Below are 23,041 nucleotides of genomic sequence, written 5' to 3'. Positions count from 1 at the left end.
GTTTACCCAGGTTCCATGTCTGTTGCATGAGCTGCACTGGTTTCTGGGAACTTTCAGGAGGACTGTTTTTCACCTTCTCAAAGAGCCTCTGCACAGACCCTGTACTTACCTGCATTCAAAATGGGCTGTGTGGAGACTCCTGGGAGGGGTGGAGCGGCGTGGGCGGGGCCAACCAGTTGGTTCAACTGCTGGTTTGGTGAACCAGACATAAATTTAACATTTGCCTGAACCGGCTGAATCCCACCCCTGGTCAAATATCAGAAACTCTCAGCAAAAATGTTGAAATCTGTCCTGTATCAACATCCACGATAGATTTCATGAAAACTGGATATACTCAGTTTTCTGGGTGTATTATAGTCATTTTCTTGAAAGTTGTGTAATGTGTTTATTTTGTGGAAATCAAATAAGATTTCAGTAGCCCATTTTTTATATGCCAGGTGGTTGGTAGAAACTTGCAATAATAAGTTGGTTTGTGTATTTGTTTGTGTGTGTGCGCATATGTATGTCCCCTTTTCTCCAACTCTTTCTTGTATGCTGCAATTTTTAATCTGTAAGCCTAAGGAGAGGTCTTTTTTTTAATTGATTGGTTGATTTAAAAGCTGCTCTGATAAACCTTTCCAGATAATAATGTAATAGATTAGAACAGAATAAAAATGTTCATGGAAAACATTGTTGGGAAGGCTATGTGAGGTTCCCCAAATGTTTAACCATCATTTTTTCATTGTGCTTTTTAAAAATTATTTGAACAGCCATGTATTTCTCTACCTCCTGTTCTTACAGATCTCTTTATCTCTGCTATAAGTATCTATATAGTTGAGGTTCAAAGTTCAGCTACATTCTTAATAAGCTGAAAAAAATGACCTGTGTCTGAATAATTGGGGCAACTCTTACAGTAACAGGTGTTGCTTCTGTTTGCATTTTTAAACATACCTATATTTCAGATAAGCCACTGGTGACTAATGTTTTTTTTAATGATATTGAATGTCAAGAATGACTTGCATTCTAATCATCTGTGTGTGCCTTTTTTCTTTTTTCCCCCCCAAGCTCTTTGGGATTCTGGATATGCTCTTCAGCCTGCTTAACACCTGCCCAACCCGAGATCAGCTTTTCTTATTGCTTTTTGAACCAGGAAATGCAGACATCCTTTATGCTCTTCTACTGAATCAGAGGTATTCTGATAGACTACAAGAACTTGTGTTCAAGGTAATTTTGTTTTACATCTCTCCTAAAGTGATTGATGGTATTAGCAAGGTTGTGCATTTTTATATGAAGCATGGATTTTTTGGAAGAAGAAACAAGGCATAACTCCTCTTTCAAATTAGCTTGTATTAAGTTTAGGGAATTGACAAATACTTTTTCTTCTGGGAGATATTTAGAAGTATAGAGTATAGAGAGATGCCAATATATCTTAAGTAGCTGAGATCCATGAGGTCAGGAAAGAAAGCTTAATCTGACTTCCTTATGAGATTTGTGTTTCTTCATCTCACTTTCTGGCAAAATCACACACAAATCTAGTTCAGCTTTGTAATTTGCAAATTCCTTTTCCTATGTAGACACCATTTGTCATAATGATGGGCATCTTTTGGGCTATAACTATGGAAACTATTATTTTGTGCTGTGTGATGTAACTTCCAGAAATCAACAGGCAAATAATAATAAAAAATTAAAGAACAGAGTTGTTTTTTCTATGAAAAGTCTATTTGAATTCTGCTTTTCCACTGAGGTCCTGTTTGCAGAATTTTCAGTTTGTCCCTGGCTGAGAAGTTCATGTTTTTTGTGCGTATGTGTTGCAGATTGCAGAGCAAATGCTTAAATGCACTAAAGTTTATGAACGGAGCAAACAACGTATGAAACTCAGAGAAGTTGGCTATTCTGGATTGGGTCTGCTCCTGAATGAATCTCCACTTAGCACTTCTCTTATGAAGAACCTTTTCAACCAAGTTCTGCATGCTGGTACTCAAGTGTTTATTAGCTTTTCCACACAGCATATGTCCAGCATAACATGCTGTAAAATGTGCAAATAGCAGAAATATGGCTAACTAGCAAAATAGCAAACATATATTGATAGCCATATTTTTGTGCTTTTATGGCATTTTGATAGAAATGAATTTCTTTATTGTTGTAATAAGTTTCTGTACTCTACAGATCCATATGTGAATTGCAAGGACTTTTTAGCTGTGGTGCACTTGGCTCATCGAGCAGATCTAAACGTAAGAGTGGCTGCCTGTCGAAAGGTTAGTGTCTTTGTGGGGAGGGCACATTAATATTAAATAGTGGTCAGCCTATTAATAGTCTGGAAAATAATTGTGGATGTTAGGATTTCTTAAATACTTGGTGAACTCTTCAGACCATTGCTCTTATAGAGGTAGCTGCAGAGGATAAGATGCAAGTGTATAATTTCTCTTTAATAATATGTCTATCTTCAATAATATTCCTGCTGATAGTGCACCCTGAGAGAAATTGGCATCTAATGGTTAGTGAGACAGCTAGTACCACCAAAGTCAGAAGACAATCTGCAAACCTATTATCAGAACATGGGATAGATGGAAACTCTTCTTCCTGTCCAGAATCAGGCCAGGCCTTGGCAATCACTGGCTTTCTTTCTTAACAGTTTTCATAGTTCTTGCAGTAAGATCTGCACTTTTTGAATGCTAATCCTACCTTTATACTTTATCTGAAGAGAGGGAGATGGCTTTGAGGAAATAGGTAAGAACCATTGTTATTTAAACAAAGAGAGCTGAAAAAGTCCTTAAATCCTGGGAAACAAGCTAATATTGAGGCAGACTGGTTCAGACTGAATCTCTGATTCACTAGGATATAAGAGGGATGGTAGGAAAAGTGTTACCAGAGCTTCTGTCAATAAAATAGTTCTCCTGTGCAGTTGGTTTTTCCATAGGGCTGACAATATATGGTTCTCTTCATCTATTTTTCAGAGCACAATAAAGATAGTCTAAGATGAGCATTTTTCAGTAGTGCTCTGTGGGTTATATATCTTTGGCATTCAGTGCTTTCATTTTTATGATGTCTGTGTATCCAGTATAGAGTAATATATACTGAAATTAAATTTACTACTTTTGAAAAGACAAATGTGGGCAGTGTTTAGGACTTAAATAATTATGGGATATATCCTATAATTGGACCTCTTCTTCATGCTTCTCTGACCTAAGCACCAGACCGTTCCCCTAATCATTTGTCTAAGGACATATCCTCATAAAGCAACCTCCATCTCAGTCTTATGTCAGCATTCTGATTCAGCTGGAGAAGGAGGATGGTAACTTTAATTATCCTGCTGCAGGACCTCACCCTCCCATCTGGCCATGGGACTCTGTGCTTCCAGGGGCATTTCTGCTTTGGTTGCTGGAGAAAAAGCCATACTAGCAACCAGAGTCTGTCCTTCCTCTATTCTTCCCTCCCTCCCTCCCTCTCTCCTTCCCCCCTCTCTCTCAGGGAAGAATAGCAACTTAGTGGAAAACATACTATGATTTTGCTCTTCCTACTAGTAGCATTTGCTTCTCCCTTCACCCTCACCAGGAAATCCCAGATGCTAGCTTTCATCTTCCTTTTATTGTGCTTTTCTTAATTTCTGGAGTTATTTTTCTTAAGAAGCTATAGAAAGCATGCTTCTGGGAATATGGGAGAAAGTTCTGTAAAGAGCCCTAGCCAAACTGATATAAAGTTAATAACAATCCATGCCCTATTCATCTAAATGGGACTTTTCTAAAGATGGTTGTATTTAGCTTAGTACTTGCAATGTAAATTACATGTTCATTTAACACTTCTCTGGCTATTGTTAGTATTAGTTTATAAGCCTTTAACAGAAAGAATAATAAGTAGGTTATAAGAAACTGAGAAAGTTATTTTATTGTATTTCATTCAGGAAACAAAAATAAATCTAAAGCACACAAAACTTTTACAATGTATTGCCTTTGAATCTATGTTTTTGGTAGCTTTTGCAAATCCTACATTCCCAACAAGATTCAGCGCAACAGATTTCTCAGCAACTTGGGTGGCAGGAGACGCTGACTCGACTGTTCCTGAAAGAGCATGCTGATGTCAGGAATGGTGTGAGGGACACTAAAAGCGACTCTACTAAAGGAGATGATAAGCGTGCTTCTGCCAAAGACCATCAGCAGGGTCGTACTTCCAAGGCTGATGGGGAAGATGGTGCTAGTTTTGCATCTGTCAATGGTTCTTGTGATCAGTGGAGTTTAGAAGATGGCAAATCTGTGACAGTGATGGAAGATACATCTGTGAGGGAGATGCCCTTTAGGCCTGAGGACCAGGAAGACTTGTGGCAGAAGAATCTACATTTAAGCTTAGACCTTTCAAGTGTTGACTCTTATGAATTGGGTGACAGTGGGAGCCAGATGGCTGATAGTCTGCCCAGCACCCCTTCTCCCATAGAGAATACAAAGACATTTTCTGGACAGCTTGACAAGGAACCAAATGCTGCAGAGGACCTGGTATTTGCTGCTGATCTTTCCTTATTTGAAATTCATGAGGTACATAGCTAAAAGATACCCTTGCTGGTTTGTACTGATTTTTTTTAAAAAATAACATGAATCAGTAAGAATTTAGTGAGATATCCCCAGTGTACATAAATACAAAATTGATGCTCCTGCTTCTTTCCCAAGCCTGGTTGTTATCTCCATCTGGATTGCTTGAGATTGTAAGCAGACAATTGTTAGCCAGTTTCCAGATGTGCATCTCTTGGAAGAGCCATACAGTACATCCTCTTTCCTCCTGATACTTCAGAAATGCTTTGGTTGGAGCACTATGGTTTTTAATTTTAATTATATTTGATTTATAGTTGCCATCTAAGGTTACTTTGTATAAGATGGGTGACATATACATTTTTCAACAAATCATTATGAATGATTGAATGAATAAGTGAGTGAATGAATGAAAGAAATTGAATGAATGAGATGCATCTTAGAACTGTCCATGCAAATTGCTCTGGGTTATTTATTTTCTTATTTTAAATTTCTTGCACTTTTGCACCTATTTTTAGGCCACCTCTTTCAATATGTTTCCTTTTCTGTCTTTTAAAAAACAGTGTAAGATATGATTGTATAGTTTTCTGGAGCTCATCAGTCAAAAAAGCTGCCTATTTTCATTTTAGAATCTGTAATATTAGCAGTTTTTAATACACTGCTCAAAAAAATAAAGGGAATACTTAAACAACACAATGTAACTCCAAGTCAATCACACTTCTGTGAAATCAAACTGTCCACTTAGGTAGCAACACTGATTGACAATCAATTTCACATGCTGTTGTGCAAATGGAATAGACAACAAGTGGAAAGCATAGGCAGTTAGCAAGACATCCCCAATAAAGGAGTGGTTCTGCAGGTGGTGACCACAGACCACTTCTCAGTTCCTATGCTTTCTGGCTGATGGTTTGGTCACTTTTGAATGCTGGCAGTGCTTTCACTCTAGTGGTAGCATGAGAGGGAGTCTACAACCCACATAAGTGGCTCAGCTACTGCAGCTCATCCAGGACGGCACATCAATGCGAGCTGTGGCAAGGATTTTTGCTGTGTCTGTCAGCGTAGTGTCCAGAGCATGGAGGCACTACCAGGAGACAGGCCAGTATATCAGGAGACGTGGAGGAGACTGTAGGAGGGCAACAACTCAGCATCAGGACTGCTATCTCCGCCTTTGTGCAAGGAGGGACAGGAGGAGTACTGCCAGAGCCCTGCAAAATGACCTCTAGCGGGCCACAAATGTGCATGTGGCTGCTCAAACAGTCAGAAACAGATTCCATGAAGGTGGTATGAGGGCCCGACGTCCACAGGTGGGGGTTGTGCTTACAGCCCAACACCATGCAGGACGTTTGGCATTTGCCAGAGAACACCAAGATTGGCAAATTCGCCACTGGCGCCCTGTGCTCTTCACAGATGAAAGCAGATTCACACTGAGCACATGTGACAGACGTGACAGGGTCTGGAGACGCCGTGGAGAACGTTCTGCTGCCTGCAACATCCTCCAGCATGACTGGTTTGGCAGTGGGTCAGTAATGGTGTGGGGTGGCATTTCTTTAGGGGGCCGCACAGCCCTGCATGTGCTCACCAGAGGTAGCCTGACTGCCATTAGGTACCAAGATGAGATCCTCAGACCCCTTGTGAGACCATATGCTGGTGTGGTTGGCCCTGGGTTCCTCCTAATGCACGACAATGCTAGACCTCATGTGGCTAGAGTGTGTCAGCAGTTCCTGCAAGATGAAGGCATTGATGCTATGGACTGGCCCGCCCGTTCCCCAGACCTGAATCCAATTGAGCACATCTGGGATATCATGTCTCGCTCCATCCACCAACGTCACATTGCACCACAGACTGTCCAGGAGTTGGGGGATGCTTTAGTCCAGGTGTGGGAGGAGATCCCTCAGGAGATCATCCGCCACCTCATCAGGAGCATGCCCAGGTGTTGTAGGGAGGCCATACAAGCACGTGGATGCCCCCCCCACAGTACTGAGCCTAATTGTGACTTGTTTGAAGGACATTACATCAAGGTTGGATCAGCCTGTCGTGTTTTTTTCCACTTTAATTTTGAGTGTAACTCCAAATCCAGACCTCCATGGGTTGCTCAATTTGATTTCCATTGATAATTTTTGTGTGTTTTTGTTGTCAGCACATTCAACTATGTAATGAACAAAGTATTTAATAAGAATATTTCATTCATTCAGATCTAGGATGTCTTATTTTTGTGTTCCCTTTATTTTTTTGAGCAGTGTATAAGCTGTGAATCTTTGTTATGAAGTGGAATTGATCTGCTCTTTCTAAGTAAAATTAATAAGATGCTTTACAAAACTACTGTGATCTTTTAAAATGTATGTCTGCTTTTACTAGGCATGCAAAGAAGATCTCCTTCAGCTTCTGACAGATATTTTGCTTTGTGTGATGTGGAAAGGCATTGAGAGATCAGATGATGCAGCTTGGATTGAGAAGGGTCAGGTTTTTTCTGCACTTACCAAATTGGGCATCTCTAATGAATTACTACTACCATCAGATGAGATTAAACTCAAGTAGGTCAAATTATTACTTTTTTAAAATTTGGGGTTTTTTTGAAAGAAAAAAAGTGATAATGGAAAGCAGAAAAGAAAAATGATGACCTGAAGTTAATTAATTTGATCTGAATTAACAGTATAAACACCACATAAGTTATTTTTAAAGAGAAGGAAGAGGGTGCTTAAAAATTCGTCTATATTGCTCAAAAGTATCTTTCTTGTCTTTTTTTAATTGAGTCTGTCCTTACAGTATTCAATAATGTAAATGGGACATTTCACAAATCAGTTGTAGCTTTATTTCCAATGTATTATAATTTTTATGGTTATCCCCATGTGCAAAATGATAAGGCAATGGTATGACAAGACAGACCATGTGAATTAATGGTTCAGTTCTTGAATTGTATCAACAAGCAGAGATTTGTAACAAACCATATTGGATAGTATTATTTGTCAGATACTGAGTGGTATATAATTAACCCACTGCCCCACTGTTTGTGGGTAGCATGATGTTTATTCAACTTCAAATGCCATTTTGAGCCCTGAGTCCTACAAGATGGTCAAATATTCAGAGATTGAATGTCCAAAAGAGGGCCTCCTTTGTGAGAAGGGTCCAATGTATGTATGCAAAATAATTTTATGTATACTAACAGCAGAAACTAGCTTCCTTTGTTTTCACAAATCAGACATTCTAGATCCAGAAACTGGGTAAATAGTGAATATTTATTTTATTTGCTTCCTTCTATTTCCTGTTTAAAGTTATGCTAACACAAAAGCTTCTTTAATTCCTGTGTTATATTTAACAAATACAGAATTTCAGACATGGCAATAATATCAGGACCAAAATGTCCAAATAGGTGTTTATATAACTTAAAGATCAGACTACCAGTAAGCATTTTGAGATATTCAAACTCAGTTTACAGTTCTACAAAAGTTTAAAAAGCTAGGTTGGTTCCACCCCCTTTCTGATTTAACATCAGGAATAGATGTTTGGATCTGATAAAGGGTTTCAGAGCAGTTACGAACATACATTCCAGTTATGTCTGCTAGACCTTCTCTCCTTAAAGGAGCTACACATTTTTCTTCTATTCCCCAGAAAATATGCATTTGAGCTAAGGAGGCGCTGACAGGAGAGGAGATGCAGCTTCTGTAAATGGAGGTTCCTTTTGCTGAAGCTAATTTCCTCTGACAGCCCATGCCAGTTCTTCCCATTTGGAGAATCACCATAATGTGATGATTCACTTTTTGGGGTATGCAAGGCTAAAATGGAATGGGTAAAAAAAATCTATGTATTAATTTTTGTATTAAATTTATTTGTCGTCCATCTTGCTGTGTGGCTACTCTGAGCAGCTTACAACAATAGAATAAAAATTATAAAACATGCAAATATAACAGTAAAATATAATGAAAGTTCAGCAATATGAATTAAAAGATGGTAGGGAAGGGAGTTGGCGGCATGGGGTGAGGTGCAGATTGCTATTTGTCTAATAGCCACCTCCGGTGCAGTATTCCCATATTGGCTCACAAGGGCAACAGGCAGAACCAGGTGTTTCAGGCTTGTATAAAAAGACAGGAGGGTACAGGCTTTTTGGCTTGACAAAAGCAGCCCCTTAAAACAATGGGACTGTCTCATGTGAACTCTTCTGTTTGACAACCAGAGTGATTGATTTGAACATTAAAGTAGAACATAACTTTGTATAACACCTGAGAACATAACTAGACTATTTCACAGAATATAATTTCTTGGTTGCAGTGGCAAAAGCTAAATAATAGCAACACTGAGTTTAGCTGTTTTCCTGCTGCCTTTCCATCAGTAACTAAAATTCACAAAAGTTGTTCATTTTGTGCCACCTCTTTCTCTTAACTTAGTTTGTTAGAGAAGATGCTGGAGTGGGCAGTCACTGACACAAGAGAAGCCAAATCCCCCCCAGTGTACACAGAAAAAGCTTTCCGACTCTTGTTCATTGTTCAGGATTTCCTGCAAGCAGAAGGTCTCGTGAATTCAAGACTCTGGACAGAAAAGGTCAGTATGAAACTATGTAGGAAAAGCTTTGGAAAGATGCCAATTATCAGGTGCAATTGCTTACATTTTCATCTTCTTTGAAAATACAAGATACTGATTTAAAAGGCTACATTTAAATGATTTAAATTTAAATTACATTTACATGGATTTGCCCTCAAATATAGTTGGAGTATTTGGTAAATTCTCTAAGAATAATTTTTCCAAATTTAATTTTTAAGTGTAAGTTTTAAAAACTTTAGTCAATAAATACATTTTAAAGTTTCATCAAAGATTCTGTGAGGAAGAAATTATACAGTGATAACAAATGTTGCTGTTTGGCAATTTCTATTCTCTGCTTGTCATTTATCTTCCACTTACAAAGCTTCTGTGAAATGAACAGTTGAATTGCTTCATCAATATATTTTTCCCAGCTTTTCCCCTCCCTCCTTTTAGGTGACAGTGTTGTCCATAAGTAGACCTGACAATACCAATTATGATCTGTTGGTACAGGTCAGTCTTGATTTATTCAGACAAATCCATGCAGCTTTCTTGGCAATATTTTTGGAAATGATTTATCGTTGCCTCCTTCTTTAGGGGTAAGAGAGAGCTATTGACCCCCAAGTCACCCAATGATTTTCCATTATGGATAACAGATCTCAGGTCACCTCAGTCCCTACCCAGCAATACTGTACTCAATGCTTTATCACACTGGCTTCAGACACGACACCATGTGACTCTTAACCTTCAAAAGTTTATCCAGGTGTGGAAAAAAGTAAGGATCACTTTTCTCTAGCAAGGGTTTAACATAAAAAAGTATTTGCCAACACTTCTAAACATTAACAAATGAGAGTAAAATCTATTAAAATCCTCCCAAATAATCAAACTCAGGTCATTCTAATTCTGTAGTAGTTTTCCTCAATCATTATATAGTTTTAACTGTGACAGAATAGAAAAATTTTAAAATAACATAATTGAGTCTTGTGTCATGGGCCATGCATTCAAATGTTCCTCAGCTTATATTCTGAACTTTTTTCTCTCTTAATTTTGGATTTAATTCTGCATAGCTTTTGGAAGAACTGGTGACGCTTGTGGATACTTTGTCAATCTGGTATTCTTCTGGTCCAGAAAATGTGAAGCTCTATCAAGTACAGGTCCAGCTGCTTCTTGGATTCATTGGACAAGATAATTTACAGGTGTGTTGCATTACTGAAGGTTTTTGTGCACAAGTATGGTAAACTTTGATTTTCTTTTGCAAAGAAATACCTTCTGGCAAATTTTGGGCTTGAATATCCTTACTTAATACACAGTAAAAGAGAACTTTGCTATCTGGATGGATTTAAAGTATAATTTATTAATGTATAAATGTATGAGAATGTCTAAATACAATTCAGGAAAAAAATACCAGCTTCTGCTTTCTCTGATTAGAATATGTCATTGTACAAACCACGGTTCCCTTCTTTTGTTTAGGCCACTGATTTATTTCAAATTACAAATGTCCTTTTTGTTAAGTCCATCTACCTATGGAGAAATTGTGAATCCAAGATATATCATAATATTTTCTTCATAATAAATCAGAGTTTATCATTAGTTTAGAGTGTCTTTTTTAGCCTAACTTCCTTATAAAGACTGAAAGGATTCAGGAAGATGCTGTATATATTTCTGAGGCTTTTCAGAAGAAGGCTTGAATATAAATATAAATAAACGATAAATACAATGTATGGTGAGAATATGCTAATAATCAATATATAAATGCACTAATAAATGCTTTTTATATGTCTAATTTTATTGAGTTGTGCTTTCATGGTTATCATAATAACTCTAAGACCTGAGCCAACTGAAAGTCAGGAATATTTGGGAGCCCTGTGTGCAGTGCCTTGAGTTATAAAGAGGAACAACTAGACACAAGAACAGTTTTTTCCCGAAAGCCATCTAAACAAATAATTCCCTCAACACTATTCAACTATTTAGAAAGTGTACACTACTATTACTGTTAATCTTCTCACTACTCCTTATCACCCATCCCCTCCCACTTGACTGTTTCCTAGTATGATTTGATTGTTGATTGTACCCTATGACTCTCATTAAGTGTTGTACGTTATGATTCTTGATTCTTAACGAATGTACCTTTTCTTTATGTATACTGAGAGTATTTACACCAAGACAAATTCCTTGTGTGTCCAATCACACTTGGCCAATAAAGTATTCTATTCTATTCTAAATGCAAATGTAGGTTCTCCCCTTATGGAATAATATATTTCCTGCTAAGCTTCTTGCTCTACTTAATTTATCTCAGGACAACGATATCAAATGGGAATCAACAAACTGCAAAATAAGGATCGGCCTCAAGTACTACCTAAAGTTTCAGTAATGCCTCTAGAGCACAGAAATGCCCTTGGAAAGGCTTCAGTGCAGTGACTTATGACAGCCACCATCAAAAGCATTTCAAGAGAGTCCCTGTAGTATGCTCTCAAAATTTCAAATGTGCCCCAGGACTCCAAAATGTTTGGGATTTGAAGAGATGCAAGTGGAGAATTGAAATATCTTTTGGGAAAAATATATAACTTACATTATCTGTATTGTTTGACTGTTATTTTTCTTCCCATTTGCCCTATTCTAGGTTTGTGCAATGGCTGCAGCCAAGCTCAACACCCTCCTTCAGACCAAAGTATTTGACAACCAAGCGGAATCCTGTTACTTGCTGGGAAAACTGGAAGGCATCCTGAGTAGATCTATCCAAGAAAAGACTGAAACTTACTCCTTCTTGATCCCTCTAGTTCGAACTCTTATTTCCAAAATATATGACCTTCTGTTCATGAACTTACACTTGCCTTCCTTGCCTTCTACTAATGGAAGCCCTTCCTTTTTTGAGGATTTCCAGGACTATTGTAGAACTGATGAATGGCAAGCTTACATTGACAAATATGTAAGTTGTAATTTCTTAAAATGCTTTTTCTCTCCAAAAAGGGAAGTGTGCATTAACCTTCTTATGCTTTGTGAACTAGATTATCCCTAATATGAAGCAGTACGAGCTCAGCATTTTCAGTGATGGCCATGAACGTATGGCACTATATTGGAAGGATTGCTTTGAGGCATTAATGGTCAACATCCATAAACGTGAACGGGAGAGAGGAGAAAGCAAGCTCAAATTTCAGGTAAAATCTGAGTGATTTTCTCAGAAGTTTGCCTCAGCAAGAAAATCATGTTAAGATGGCAATACAGGCAGTCCTTAACTTACGACCACTATTGAGCCCAAAATTTATGTTGCTAAGTGAGAAATTAGTTAAGTGAGTTTTATCACTTTTCTTGCCACATTTCTTAAGTGAATCATTAAGCGAATCTGGCTTCCCTATTGATTTTTCTTATCAGAAGGTCACAAAATTTGGTCACATGACCCCAGGACACTGCTACCGTCATGTATATGAGCCAGTGGTCAAGCATCTGAATGTAAATCACATGACCATGGGGAACAGTCATAAGTGTAAAAAACGGCCATTGTAACTTCAAATGGTCACTAAATGTACAGTTGTAACTTAAGGACTACTTGTATTTTGACACTGGATTCCATAGGACATGGTGTCAACCATTCGTCTTTCATCAATATTGTATCTTTGACAGCGAAGGGAAGGAAATCTAACACTAATTCTCCTTTGGCTGATGTTGGAATCAATTTTTCATATAAAGGTTTGCCTGGGGTACGTTTGTTTTTTTGACTAGTGATGCACAGAGTTATATTTTTTTTATCTGGTTAATGACTAAAAAGGAACACACTTGCTTCTATATATTATATGCAATTTGGATTATTATTTTTGTTGTTATAGTAAGCTCTCATCTAACAGGTTTTTCAAGTCCTTTGTTCTAGCCTTCCTAAGCACTTCTTTAAGATTTATTATGTTTCTGTCTCTAGGAATTTTTTGTAGAGCCATTTAACCGGAGGGCACGGCAGGAGAACATGCGTTACAATGGAATGCTAAAACAGTTAAATAATCAGCACACAACAACTCTGAGACAGTGGAGAGCTGCCAAACTTTACCTTACCTGTGAACAAGGCCCTTGGGCTGAAAGGTATGGAAATCAGCATGTTTTCTTTCTCCATGAAGCATATTTTACCCTTCATGTGACAATAAAAAAAGAGAAAGAAAATCCTGGACATTTTTGTAGCACATTTTGGGATCTGATGGTTGCATGGTTAGTTTTCCAGGGGTGGGCAGAAGTTGGAGTGCTTGTTGACTTGTAGTAATTTGGCAATAATTCATTATCTATTATTCATCCAAAGTAGAAGCAAAATAACTCTCCTCTTCCTGCTTAAATGATATCGCTTGTAGTAGCACACAGTAAATTCTCAACTTCTGATACCTGGAACAAATTCCTGGACTCAGGTTCTAAACCTGCCTTTTAATTTATTCATCTCTCCAGTTGATTACACTTAGAATTCTAAAGGAAAAAAGTTGGTCCTGCCAATTGGAATTCTGCTCACTCTTGCTTTGAGATATCACAGTTAGCCCATTAGATTTCATGATTCTTGTTGAAGCCCTGACTTCACATGCAATAAAAATGCCTAACCCCTTTCTCTTTTGAGGGGGAAGTCAGGGTTGTTTTGAGCTATTGGCAGAGATAATTCATAATTATCAAAGAGAGATAAAACAATTCCCTGTATGCTTTTAGTATAACAAAGAAATCCAGTTCAGCTTGCTTGATGGTCATTTTCTATAAGAAGAAATCAAGTTATTTTCCCCAACTAGAGCGATCTTCATGCTTCCTCTGGAACGGTAGAGAGAGAGAAAAATGAAATAGAAAATCTAATTGCTGCAGGTTTTTAAAAAAAGATCTTGTATTTGTATCTTCTCATTCTTTTCAGTACAAACAGTAACATCACATACCTAATGTTGTTCAATATCTTTTGGTATAACCCTTTCATCAGGAAGCCGAATCTCATTCACTGGAAACTTTCAAATGTGGAAAATTATTCACGAATGAGGCTAAAATTAGTGCAAAATTACAATTTCAACTCTCACCAGGAGGCCAGTGCCCTGAGGGATAATCTAGGTGAGGCTGTGATGCTTTTGATGCTCTTTAAAATATTCAATCCTGATTTCTCACTGAACTTTTTAATTACTTTCAAGTATAGAAAATTCTATTTTCTGTTTCTGTTAAAAGTGTTCCTTTTCTGAGCAAATCTACTTTTGCTTATCTGCTAAAATTACACTATAATATAAGTGGAACTATGTAATTATAGGAACTTTTCTATGGATGGAGGAATGATTATGTTGGCAGCCCAGTAGACAAACAGAAACCAATATTTTTTTTAGGATTTGAAGGAAATAGGCTCAAACCAGTGTAAAATAATTCAGAATGGTTTTATTGAATGAAATAAAAGTAAATTTAAATTAATTAATTAACAGGATCTGTAGCAGACAGCACCTGCAAATATTAAGTGATCCTTTTTATGAGAATATTGTTCTTAGGTAGTTATTGTTCTCCCTTCCCTTGGAGGATGTTAGATTAGGGAGCCCATATTGTCTCTTTATCTTAATGGCTACAAGTAAGAATGCAGATGAGCAAGTATGGACAATACAATATGCAAAGCTCTGCTAAGTAACTTCTCTTAAATACACATGTGGAGGAATACATAAAGTGCTTCGGCTAGTTCAATAATCCTTTCTGCATGTGCAGAAAGAAAAAAAGGAGTCCTATTCTGATGCCAATGCAATGTTACAAAATAACAGAATTGGAAGGGACCTTGGAGGTCTTCTAGTCCAACTCGCTACTCAAGCAGGAGACCCTATACCATTTCAGACAAATGGTTGTCCAATCTCTTCTTAAAATCCTTCAGTGTTGGAACACCCACAACTTCAGGAAGCAAGTTGTTCCACTGATTAATTGTTCTTCATGTTTATTTTATTCATTGAGATACATGCTCTATTAGAGTGTAAAATAAAGTTGATTTGTTTAATTGAATATTCCCACTTCATCTTTCAAGGAGTATTACAGATGCCACCATCAAGGGAAGCTTTGCTTCTGGAGGCAGTGAAGCAAGTAAAAGTCAGTGATATGGAAGATGATATACTTGAACTACCAGATGAAGATCCAACATCCAGTACAAATACGTATGTAGAAGAGTATGTGAATTCAGAACCAGGTTCCAAAGGGTATGGCTGCAAATATTGTGGGGATAGTCATCAGGATTTTTTTTTAAACCTCTCTCCACATTCTACAAAATGTATTCCAATTCAGACATGAGCATGCATGAAATGGAAATACCTTTCTTTTTAAACTTGGAATGAAACAGTCCACCTAATATGATGGTTAGAATGTTTAAAGTTAGCTGCATTCCGATAGATGAAAATTTGTTTCATTCCAAAGGAAAAAAAACTTTCATTTTTTAAAAAAAAACTACTAATAAGAAAACAGATTACAAAATTGTCAAGGAAACCAATACTTTTAATGTTTCATATCATGATTTTTGAAAATATAGTTTAAAAAATTAAATATAATATCCTTTGTCATTTTTTTACATTGGCCATAGATAGTAAATATAGACTAATACCACATCTCTTCTGCTAAGTAAATTCAAACAAAACTATTTACTTACTTACTTACTTACTTACAACTTGCCTACCCTTTTACTTTATTCTTATATTCAGATATTTTATTTCAAAAACTACATGCTCAAACTATATTTTCTTCTAATTATATAAAAGATCTAAATATATTTTAGATATATTTCCTATATTTTAGGAATCATGTTTAACATCTCTTGTGCTGGCAGTATGATAATTAAGTTCTCACTGTTCATAACTTAGAAATGAGAAATTTGTTACAGGATGAAATTTTCGTTTATTCATGATTTTATCTTCTTAAGAAGTGTTTTCTTTCTGTTGTCACTTGTTTAAGGTATAGAGTGAAAACATTGCTAATCATACTTGAGACTAATCTGGCTACTGAATAATTAGTACTTAGTGATGGATCATTTGTATAAGATATGTTTAAGAGGTTCAAATAATGATTATTTTGTAAGAAATGCTGATGCCTTGTTTTGTAATTTTTGTGTTGTCCAGCTAACCAAGCCTCTCATTTGATATTTCTGCTGCAGGGATGAAAAGGAAGAGCAGGGTCAAAAAGAAAAACTTGTGCTCTCAGAAGACTGTGAACTTATTACAATAATGAATATAATATGTGGCAGGCTGGAGGTCACTACACAACACATTTACTTTTATGATGGCAGCATTGAAAAAGAAGGTAAGACCTTTGGACTTTGGTTGCACTACTCTGTGTAGTATAGAGTAGTTAATTGGCTACATACACTCTTTCACACTGGAATGAATTTCTGGAAGAAATATTTCAAATGCTTAATAATATAGAATTCTCCATTTGCATTGCCATGGAGAAAAATATTACTGAATATTACCAAATCTTCCCCTTAATCTTTTGTGGTTGATGATTGGGGGATGTGACATGAGTACTTTCTCAAAATGGCTGCTATCATAAACATCTGTTTATAAGAATGCAAGTTGAAAGTGCTCCCAGCCTCTCACAATTCCCAGCCTCTCACAATGCAGCTTCACACTTCAGCCTGCCTTTATCTGCTTCCTGGGTGCATAGGTTCTTTGGAGGGGGCAGGGAGGTGGTTATTGGGGCAGATTTATTTGTCATTTGTTCTTTTTTGTTTAACAGATTACAACTAATTTATACTACAGTTCTTCTTTGTTTCCTATTTTAATTGTTAATAAATGTTACAATTGACTTTCAGTGACAGGGAACTATAAAAAAGTAGTTTGAAATAATATGATCCTGATGCTTCTGATTGCTTAGTCCTTCTATGATTTTTAGCAAGGTTTCTATTTTAGCTCATTCCAATTGGCATTTTTTAACTTTTCCAACTATGTTACCAGATCTTCTTGACTTTACCAGATCTTCTTGACTTTCATAATTATCATATACCTTCTCTTTGGATATAGTTAAGAATAAACTGAAATTCTTCTTCATCCAGGTATAGGTTTTGATTTTAAATGGCCTCTTTCTCAAATTCGAGAGATTCACTTGCGCCGTTATAATCTGAGGAGGTCAGCTTTGGAGATCTTCTTTATTGACCAGACTAATTATTTCCTTAATTTTAAAAAGGAGGTAAGTAATTTTACTTGTTTCTTATGCAGAATACCTTGAGAGAAATCCCTAAAATATCATTTTCATTACTGAGTAACTTTGGCCAGTGATCTCCTGTGGACAGATGAATAAGTTCAATTCAACAGTATTCCTGACTGTGCTAAAATGAACCCACCTTGGATGGTGAAGTAATTGAATGGTTTTATTTCATATTAGGATCTTAGGTGCATATTTAACTTTTTGTGATTAGCTGATATGTTTAATAATGAAAGCCAAAATATCTAATTAAAATACCATGTTTTATGCAGGTATGCTTAAAAGAAAACCAACATTGGTTTTAACATCTTCATTGAGCATATACCCTTCTTCAACGCTTAGTGTAGTGGGCCATCATTGCTGGAGATGACAATTTTTTTTTAATATAAATTTTATTTGAGTTTTCACAAAAACATAATACAAATAAAACATCTTTTTTTTGAGAATAGCATGATCCCGGGTTATGACAAATGTTGAGGCAAAGCACTGTTAAATAATGTAATAGTGTTTATTGAAATGCATGAGAATTTATAACAGTAAAATGATAAATTGAATTGCATGATCAGGTTGCCAAAACAGCAAGCCCAAATATAAAAATAGGGAAATTCTGATGATGTTATTTAATAAATTAACCTATGTATCTTCTTTGTTGTAGGCAAGAAACAGAATATATAGCCGAATTCTGTCTCTGTGTTCTCAAAATATTAGTGGGACCAGATCTCCCCAAGAATTATTCAAAACTTCTGGATTGACTCAGGTAGGAAAATAAGCTGAATGGTGGGGACATTAAAAACAATTCATGTCTCTTTTTACTTGGTATAATAGCTCCGTCAGCTGATGTCTGAGCTAATTTTTAAAAGTATAGATAAATAGAAGTTATTTAAATGATAACTTCTATTTCTGCTTCTATTCTATATTAAAAACAGTTTATCACTTGAAGAGTACAATAAACTTTAACTTGTGATGTATATAGGATGAAATCGATTTCCTTCTCAACAATGACAAAACTAATATTAGCTTTATTTTACATAACCTCATCCTAAATGGAGCATTCTGCTGCAAGTCACATTTTTTGGATTATATAGGAAAGCAACAATAATATGATTAAAAATTTTTTTTCATGGTTATATGGTTCTAGTTCTGTATGGGTTATAGGAGTCGGGTGACATGAATCTGAATAAACATGAATGCTGCTTTAAGATTACCATTTTGTTTGCTTAAATTATACTAAAATACGTCACTAACTCTTTTTACACAACATTAGCTTCAACATTGGGTTTTCTTTATTTAGAAATGGGTGAACAGGGAAATATCCAATTTTGATTACCTCATTCAGTTAAATACTATGGCAGGACGAACCTACAATGATCTTGCACAATATCCTGTTGTAAGTATTATTTATGTCCATTGTTTCTGACTAGAAATAATAATGTATTAAAAAAAATATGAGATTTGAAGAATATTCTCCTTTTTATTCAAGTTTCCATGGATCCTGCAGGATTATACTTCAGAAGAATTGGATTTGAATAATCCTGCAGTATTTCGGGATTTGTCTAAACCTGTTGGTGTAGTGAATGAAAAGAATGTGAGAGCTGTAAAGGAAAGGTATTTCTTTTGAAATAATCATTTAATTGATGTCCTTATTATAGATCTACTTCTACTTAATGTTTATGCGTGTTCTTCTCTTCCAACTAGTAAGTGGAATTTATTGTTCAGATGGTAGTGAAGAATTGAAGAAAACTGTTCAAGTATTCATTGATAAGCAGATTTAGGATAAGAGCATTTTAAATTGTCCCAGCCAATAAAACTGAAGCATAGTTATTGGACGTGGAGGGAAGTAAGCAATAATAAAACTGTTACCAAAAAGAAAGTTGATAGCTATAAATAAAATAATGGTTGTTTACCATTGAGAATTTGGGACTGCATGTCACATTAAGAAATCCCAGTGGAAGAAGCATTGTGAAGTTGGTGTATATGAATGCTTGAACATTTTTTGAATTGAAAGGAATTATTTGGATGATAGGCAGAGTCTTTGTGTTCTATATTAGTATAAAAAATGTAAAATTGTTGTATAAAATATTTTCAGTGCAAAAATTCTTATTTTTTCCTTGCTTTTCAAAGACTCACTATATGTTGTTTATTCAGTATAGAGTCATAACTAAAAAGTCAATACTGGTTTACTTTAGTGTTTCAATCCAGCCTAGTTAAAAAAAGAAAAAAGAAAAACTTGATAGATCAGCTCCCAGATTCTTTTTGTCTATTATTTTTAAAATCTGGTTGTTCTTTATTCTCAGATGGTAAATGATACTAATATAATTTCTCAGAATAAATAAAACAATAAATACCAAAAGATTCAGTTATTTTTCTGTTTTGTTTTTTAAGGTATGATAACTTTGAAGACCCCCTTGGAATTATTGACAAGTTTCACTATGGGACTCACTACTCCAATGCAGCTGGGGTCATGCATTACCTCATTCGGGTTGAACCTTTTACCACTTTGCATATCCAGCTTCAAAGTGGGAGGTATGATATTAAGCGATTTATGTTGTTGGCTGAACGGCTGGATTGCAGAATGTATTACTTTCTTTGAAAGTGAACAAAGTATTATTTCTTCACATGCTAAGGGTAGAAATGTTTGTTTCTCAGAAGAGAAGCCCCCTTGCATATAATTCAGAGGAGCTGCAAATGCAATAGATCCTTTGAGTAAAGGAAGCAAAGAAAAGGCCTCCTTTCCAATAAAACAAAAATATTATTTGTTTGTTTATAAAATTCATCTTATCACAGGATAACTCTGGACAGCTTACAATATTAAAAAAATTATAAGAGATTTAACTTAGGAACTGATAGTGGCTTTCTGATACTTTGCCAGGTAATGTTAACATCTTGGAGACGACCAAATTTCCCATGAAGTCTTATAATGGCCACACCATGCAATTTGTTGCTATCCAGAACTTCATTTATATGCTAATAGCTAAATAGAGTTCTTGAATGGACAAGTTTTGTGTGTTAGTTCAAATGTGATGCAGGAATGTGTGCAAATGATGTGTAGCTCCAGATATGTGTTGTTACCCCAATAAATAGGTATATTACTTTTTTAGAAATTGCATCCATATTTAAATTTATAGGAAGAGCAGTGATCTTAAGTTAAGTGCAATTCCATTATTTAAATGGAATTTCAGTGAAAATATTGATGTGTAATTTGGGGAGTTTGCCTTTGTATTTTCTCTCTGCAGATTTGACTGTGCGGATCGACAGTTCCATTCCATTCATTCTACTTGGCAAGCTCTCATGGAGAATCCAAATGATGTGAAGGAGTTAATCCCAGAATTTTTCTACTTGCCAGAGTTCTTAGAGAATCAAAATCGTAAGAAGTTAAACCAATAATAAGCTGCACAGAATAATGGAATCTCTTTTGTTGTTTAAGTAACACTATGTCAGGTGCAAAGAATCAGGACCATTCATGTGGATTGCAGCATATACATAAAGAATCTAGTTAACATCAGCATTAAATTGACACTAGATAAGAGTCAACAGAATTTGGGGGTGGGCTGGATTTAGATTTTGTGGCAATGCAAAGACTCTAAACTAATGGTGCGTTTTAGTCTCCCCCCTGCCCCCCAAATTCTTTTATTTATTTATTTTATTTTGTCAAGTGATTATTAGATAACAAATGTAAGTATAAACATGGTTATGAATACATGAAATGGATATGAATAAGGAAAAAAAAAACAACAGGACAGGGATGGTAGGCATGTTGTGCACTTATACATGCCCCCTACAGATCTCTTAGGAAAGGGTCAATAGTAGACAGTCTAAGGTTAAAGTTTTTGGGGTTTGGGGAAGAAACCACAGAGTCACGTAGAGTATTCCAGACATTGATCACTCTGTTGCTGAAGTCATATTTCCTGCAATCAAGTTTGGTGTGGTTTACCTTGAGTTTGTATCTATTGTGTGCTCTTGTGTTTTTGTGGTTGAAGTGAAGTATTCATTGACAGGTAGGACATTGCAATATATAATTTTATGTACTATACTTAGATCAAACTAAAGGCGGCGTAGTTCTAGGTTGTCTAGGTCTAGAATTTCAAGTCTGGTGGCATAAGGTATTCTGCAATGAGTAGAGGAGTGAAGAACTCTTCTTGTGAAATATTTCTGGACTTTCTCAATTGTATTAATATCAGATATGTAATGCGGGTTCCAGACTGATGAACTGTATTCAAGTATTGGTCTAGAAAATATTTTGTGTTCTCTAGTTAGTAGAGTGATATTACCGGAGAAAAAGCTACGCACGATTAGGTTTACAACTCTTAATGCCTTTTTGGCTATGTAGTTACAGTGGACTCTAGCACTTAGATCATTTGAGATGAGTACTCCAAGGTCCTTGACAAAGTTTGGGTCATCAACTTGTTCAGCTGATATTTTATTTTCTGATTTTTTTTGCCAATATGTAAGACAGAGCATTTATTTGTTGAGATTTGAAGTTGCCATTTGTTTGACCATTCTGACACATAGTTGGTCTTTTTGAAGAGTAGCAGTATTGTTGGTGGTGTTGAATAGCTTTACATCATCAGCAAAAAGAATGCAGTTGCTCTTAATATGATCACAGAGGGCATTTATGTAGAGTATGAAGAGAGTTGGTCCCAGAACGCTGCCTTGGGGGACACCACTGTTGACAGGTACAGGATTTGATAGGACACTCCCAATATTGACCATTTGTTACCTGTTTGACAGGAATGCTTCTATCCAGTTATGCAGGTCTCCAGAGATACCATAAGATTTTAGTTTTAGGAATAGTTTGTCGTGTACCACTGAATCAAAGGCTTTACAGAAGTCTATGTAAATTGCGTCAATTGCTTTACCCTGATCGAGTTGTGTAGTCCATATGTTTTTGCAGTGTAAGAGTTGCAGATTACAGGATATTTTTTTCCTGAAACCAAATTGTTTATTGGAGAGTAGGTTGTTTGTCTCTAAGTGGAGGATAATGGATTGGTTAATATTTGATTCCATGATTTTACAGGTGACGCAGCATAAAGAGATTGGTCTGTAATTTTCAACTAAGCTGGGGTCTCCCTTTTTGAAGATGGGGATGACCGTGGCTAACGACCATAAGTTTGGCAAGGAGCTGGTCCTGAAAGATTTTTCAAAGATTATGCTTAGTGGTTCGGCTATGGCAGTGGATAGCTTTTTTAAGAAGTAGGCACATATTCCGTCCAGTCCAATAGTTAGAGATGGTTTTAGATTGCATAGTGCTTTTTCAACATTGTCTTCTGTAAAATCGATATGTATTAGATCATTGTAGTTGTCCGTGGTTCGACTAGGAAATACTGGGCATGATCCATTGTTGTTTACAAATACTGAGCCAAATGTGTTAAAGATGTTGGCTTTAATGGTGTCATCGTTGCAGTCTTTACCATTAGGTCCTTTCAGGGGTGGGATAGACCTTGAGTCATTTAGTTTGTTGTTTACAAAATTGTAGAAAGTGTGGGTGGAATTGGTGCATAGAAGGTTTTCCTCTTGTTTAATGTGATAATTGGTGCATTCAGTCTTTATCTAGTGGAATAAATTGGCAACGTGACCAGATTTGGGATTTCTTTTTGTATTGGAGCTTCCTTATTGTTATGGGTAGTTTGTTTTTCCTGGTTTTGGGAGTTGTCATTGGTACATATAGTTTGATGAGTCTTTTGACTTCAAGTAAAAATATATCATAATGGTTTTCAACAGTTTTGCATCCAGTGAATAGAATTTGCCAATCAAGAGATGAGAGATCGTTGTCTATAAGATCATAGTTGCCTTTTAAAAAAAAATAAATTTTATTTGGGTGTTCACAGAACATAATACAAATAAAACATCTCTTTTTGAGAATAGCATGATCCTGTGTTATCACTTCCTCATACAAACACAAA

At 36.1% G+C, this 23,041-nt stretch overlaps 1 protein-coding gene across 7 annotated transcripts in view; it reads left to right on the top strand.

The window, feature by feature from the left end:
• Positions 1–23,041, top strand: part of NBEAL1 (neurobeachin like 1) — a 120,415-nt gene that overhangs the window by 63,290 nt on the left and 34,084 nt on the right. For 4 of the 7 annotated variants that reach the window (XM_087915492.1, XM_087915267.1, XM_087915615.1 and 1 more), the window contains 19 exons: positions 1,045–1,203; positions 1,794–1,953; positions 2,146–2,234; positions 3,948–4,502; positions 6,849–7,024; positions 8,873–9,026; positions 10,070–10,198; positions 11,623–11,928; positions 12,008–12,157; positions 12,910–13,067; positions 13,924–14,048; positions 14,983–15,151; positions 16,096–16,241; positions 16,993–17,126; positions 17,797–17,898; positions 18,433–18,528; positions 18,622–18,746; positions 19,524–19,664; positions 20,375–20,505. In XM_087915492.1, the coding sequence (XP_087771618.1) occupies positions 1,045–1,203; positions 1,794–1,953; positions 2,146–2,234; positions 3,948–4,502; positions 6,849–7,024; positions 8,873–9,026; positions 10,070–10,198; positions 11,623–11,928; positions 12,008–12,157; positions 12,910–13,067; positions 13,924–14,048; positions 14,983–15,151; positions 16,096–16,241; positions 16,993–17,126; positions 17,797–17,898; positions 18,433–18,528; positions 18,622–18,746; positions 19,524–19,664; positions 20,375–20,505 (3,205 nt within the window). The remainder of the gene's footprint in view (positions 1–1,044; positions 1,204–1,793; positions 1,954–2,145; positions 2,235–3,947; positions 4,503–6,848; positions 7,025–8,872; positions 9,027–10,069; positions 10,199–11,622; positions 11,929–12,007; positions 12,158–12,909; positions 13,068–13,923; positions 14,049–14,982; positions 15,152–16,095; positions 16,242–16,992; positions 17,127–17,796; positions 17,899–18,432; positions 18,529–18,621; positions 18,747–19,523; positions 19,665–20,374; positions 20,506–23,041) is intronic. The other 3 variants (XM_087915547.1, XM_026696757.2, XM_087915379.1) reach the window with 1 other exon arrangement.

This window comes from Pseudonaja textilis, chromosome 1 (genome assembly GCF_049901715.1).
Source record: "Pseudonaja textilis isolate UNSWEBS1 chromosome 1, rPseTex1.2, whole genome shotgun sequence".
NCBI lineage: Eukaryota > Metazoa > Chordata > Lepidosauria > Squamata > Elapidae > Pseudonaja > Pseudonaja textilis.
The sequence above is the reverse complement of the archived record's forward strand: the minus strand, read 5'-3'. Positions and strand labels throughout refer to the sequence as shown.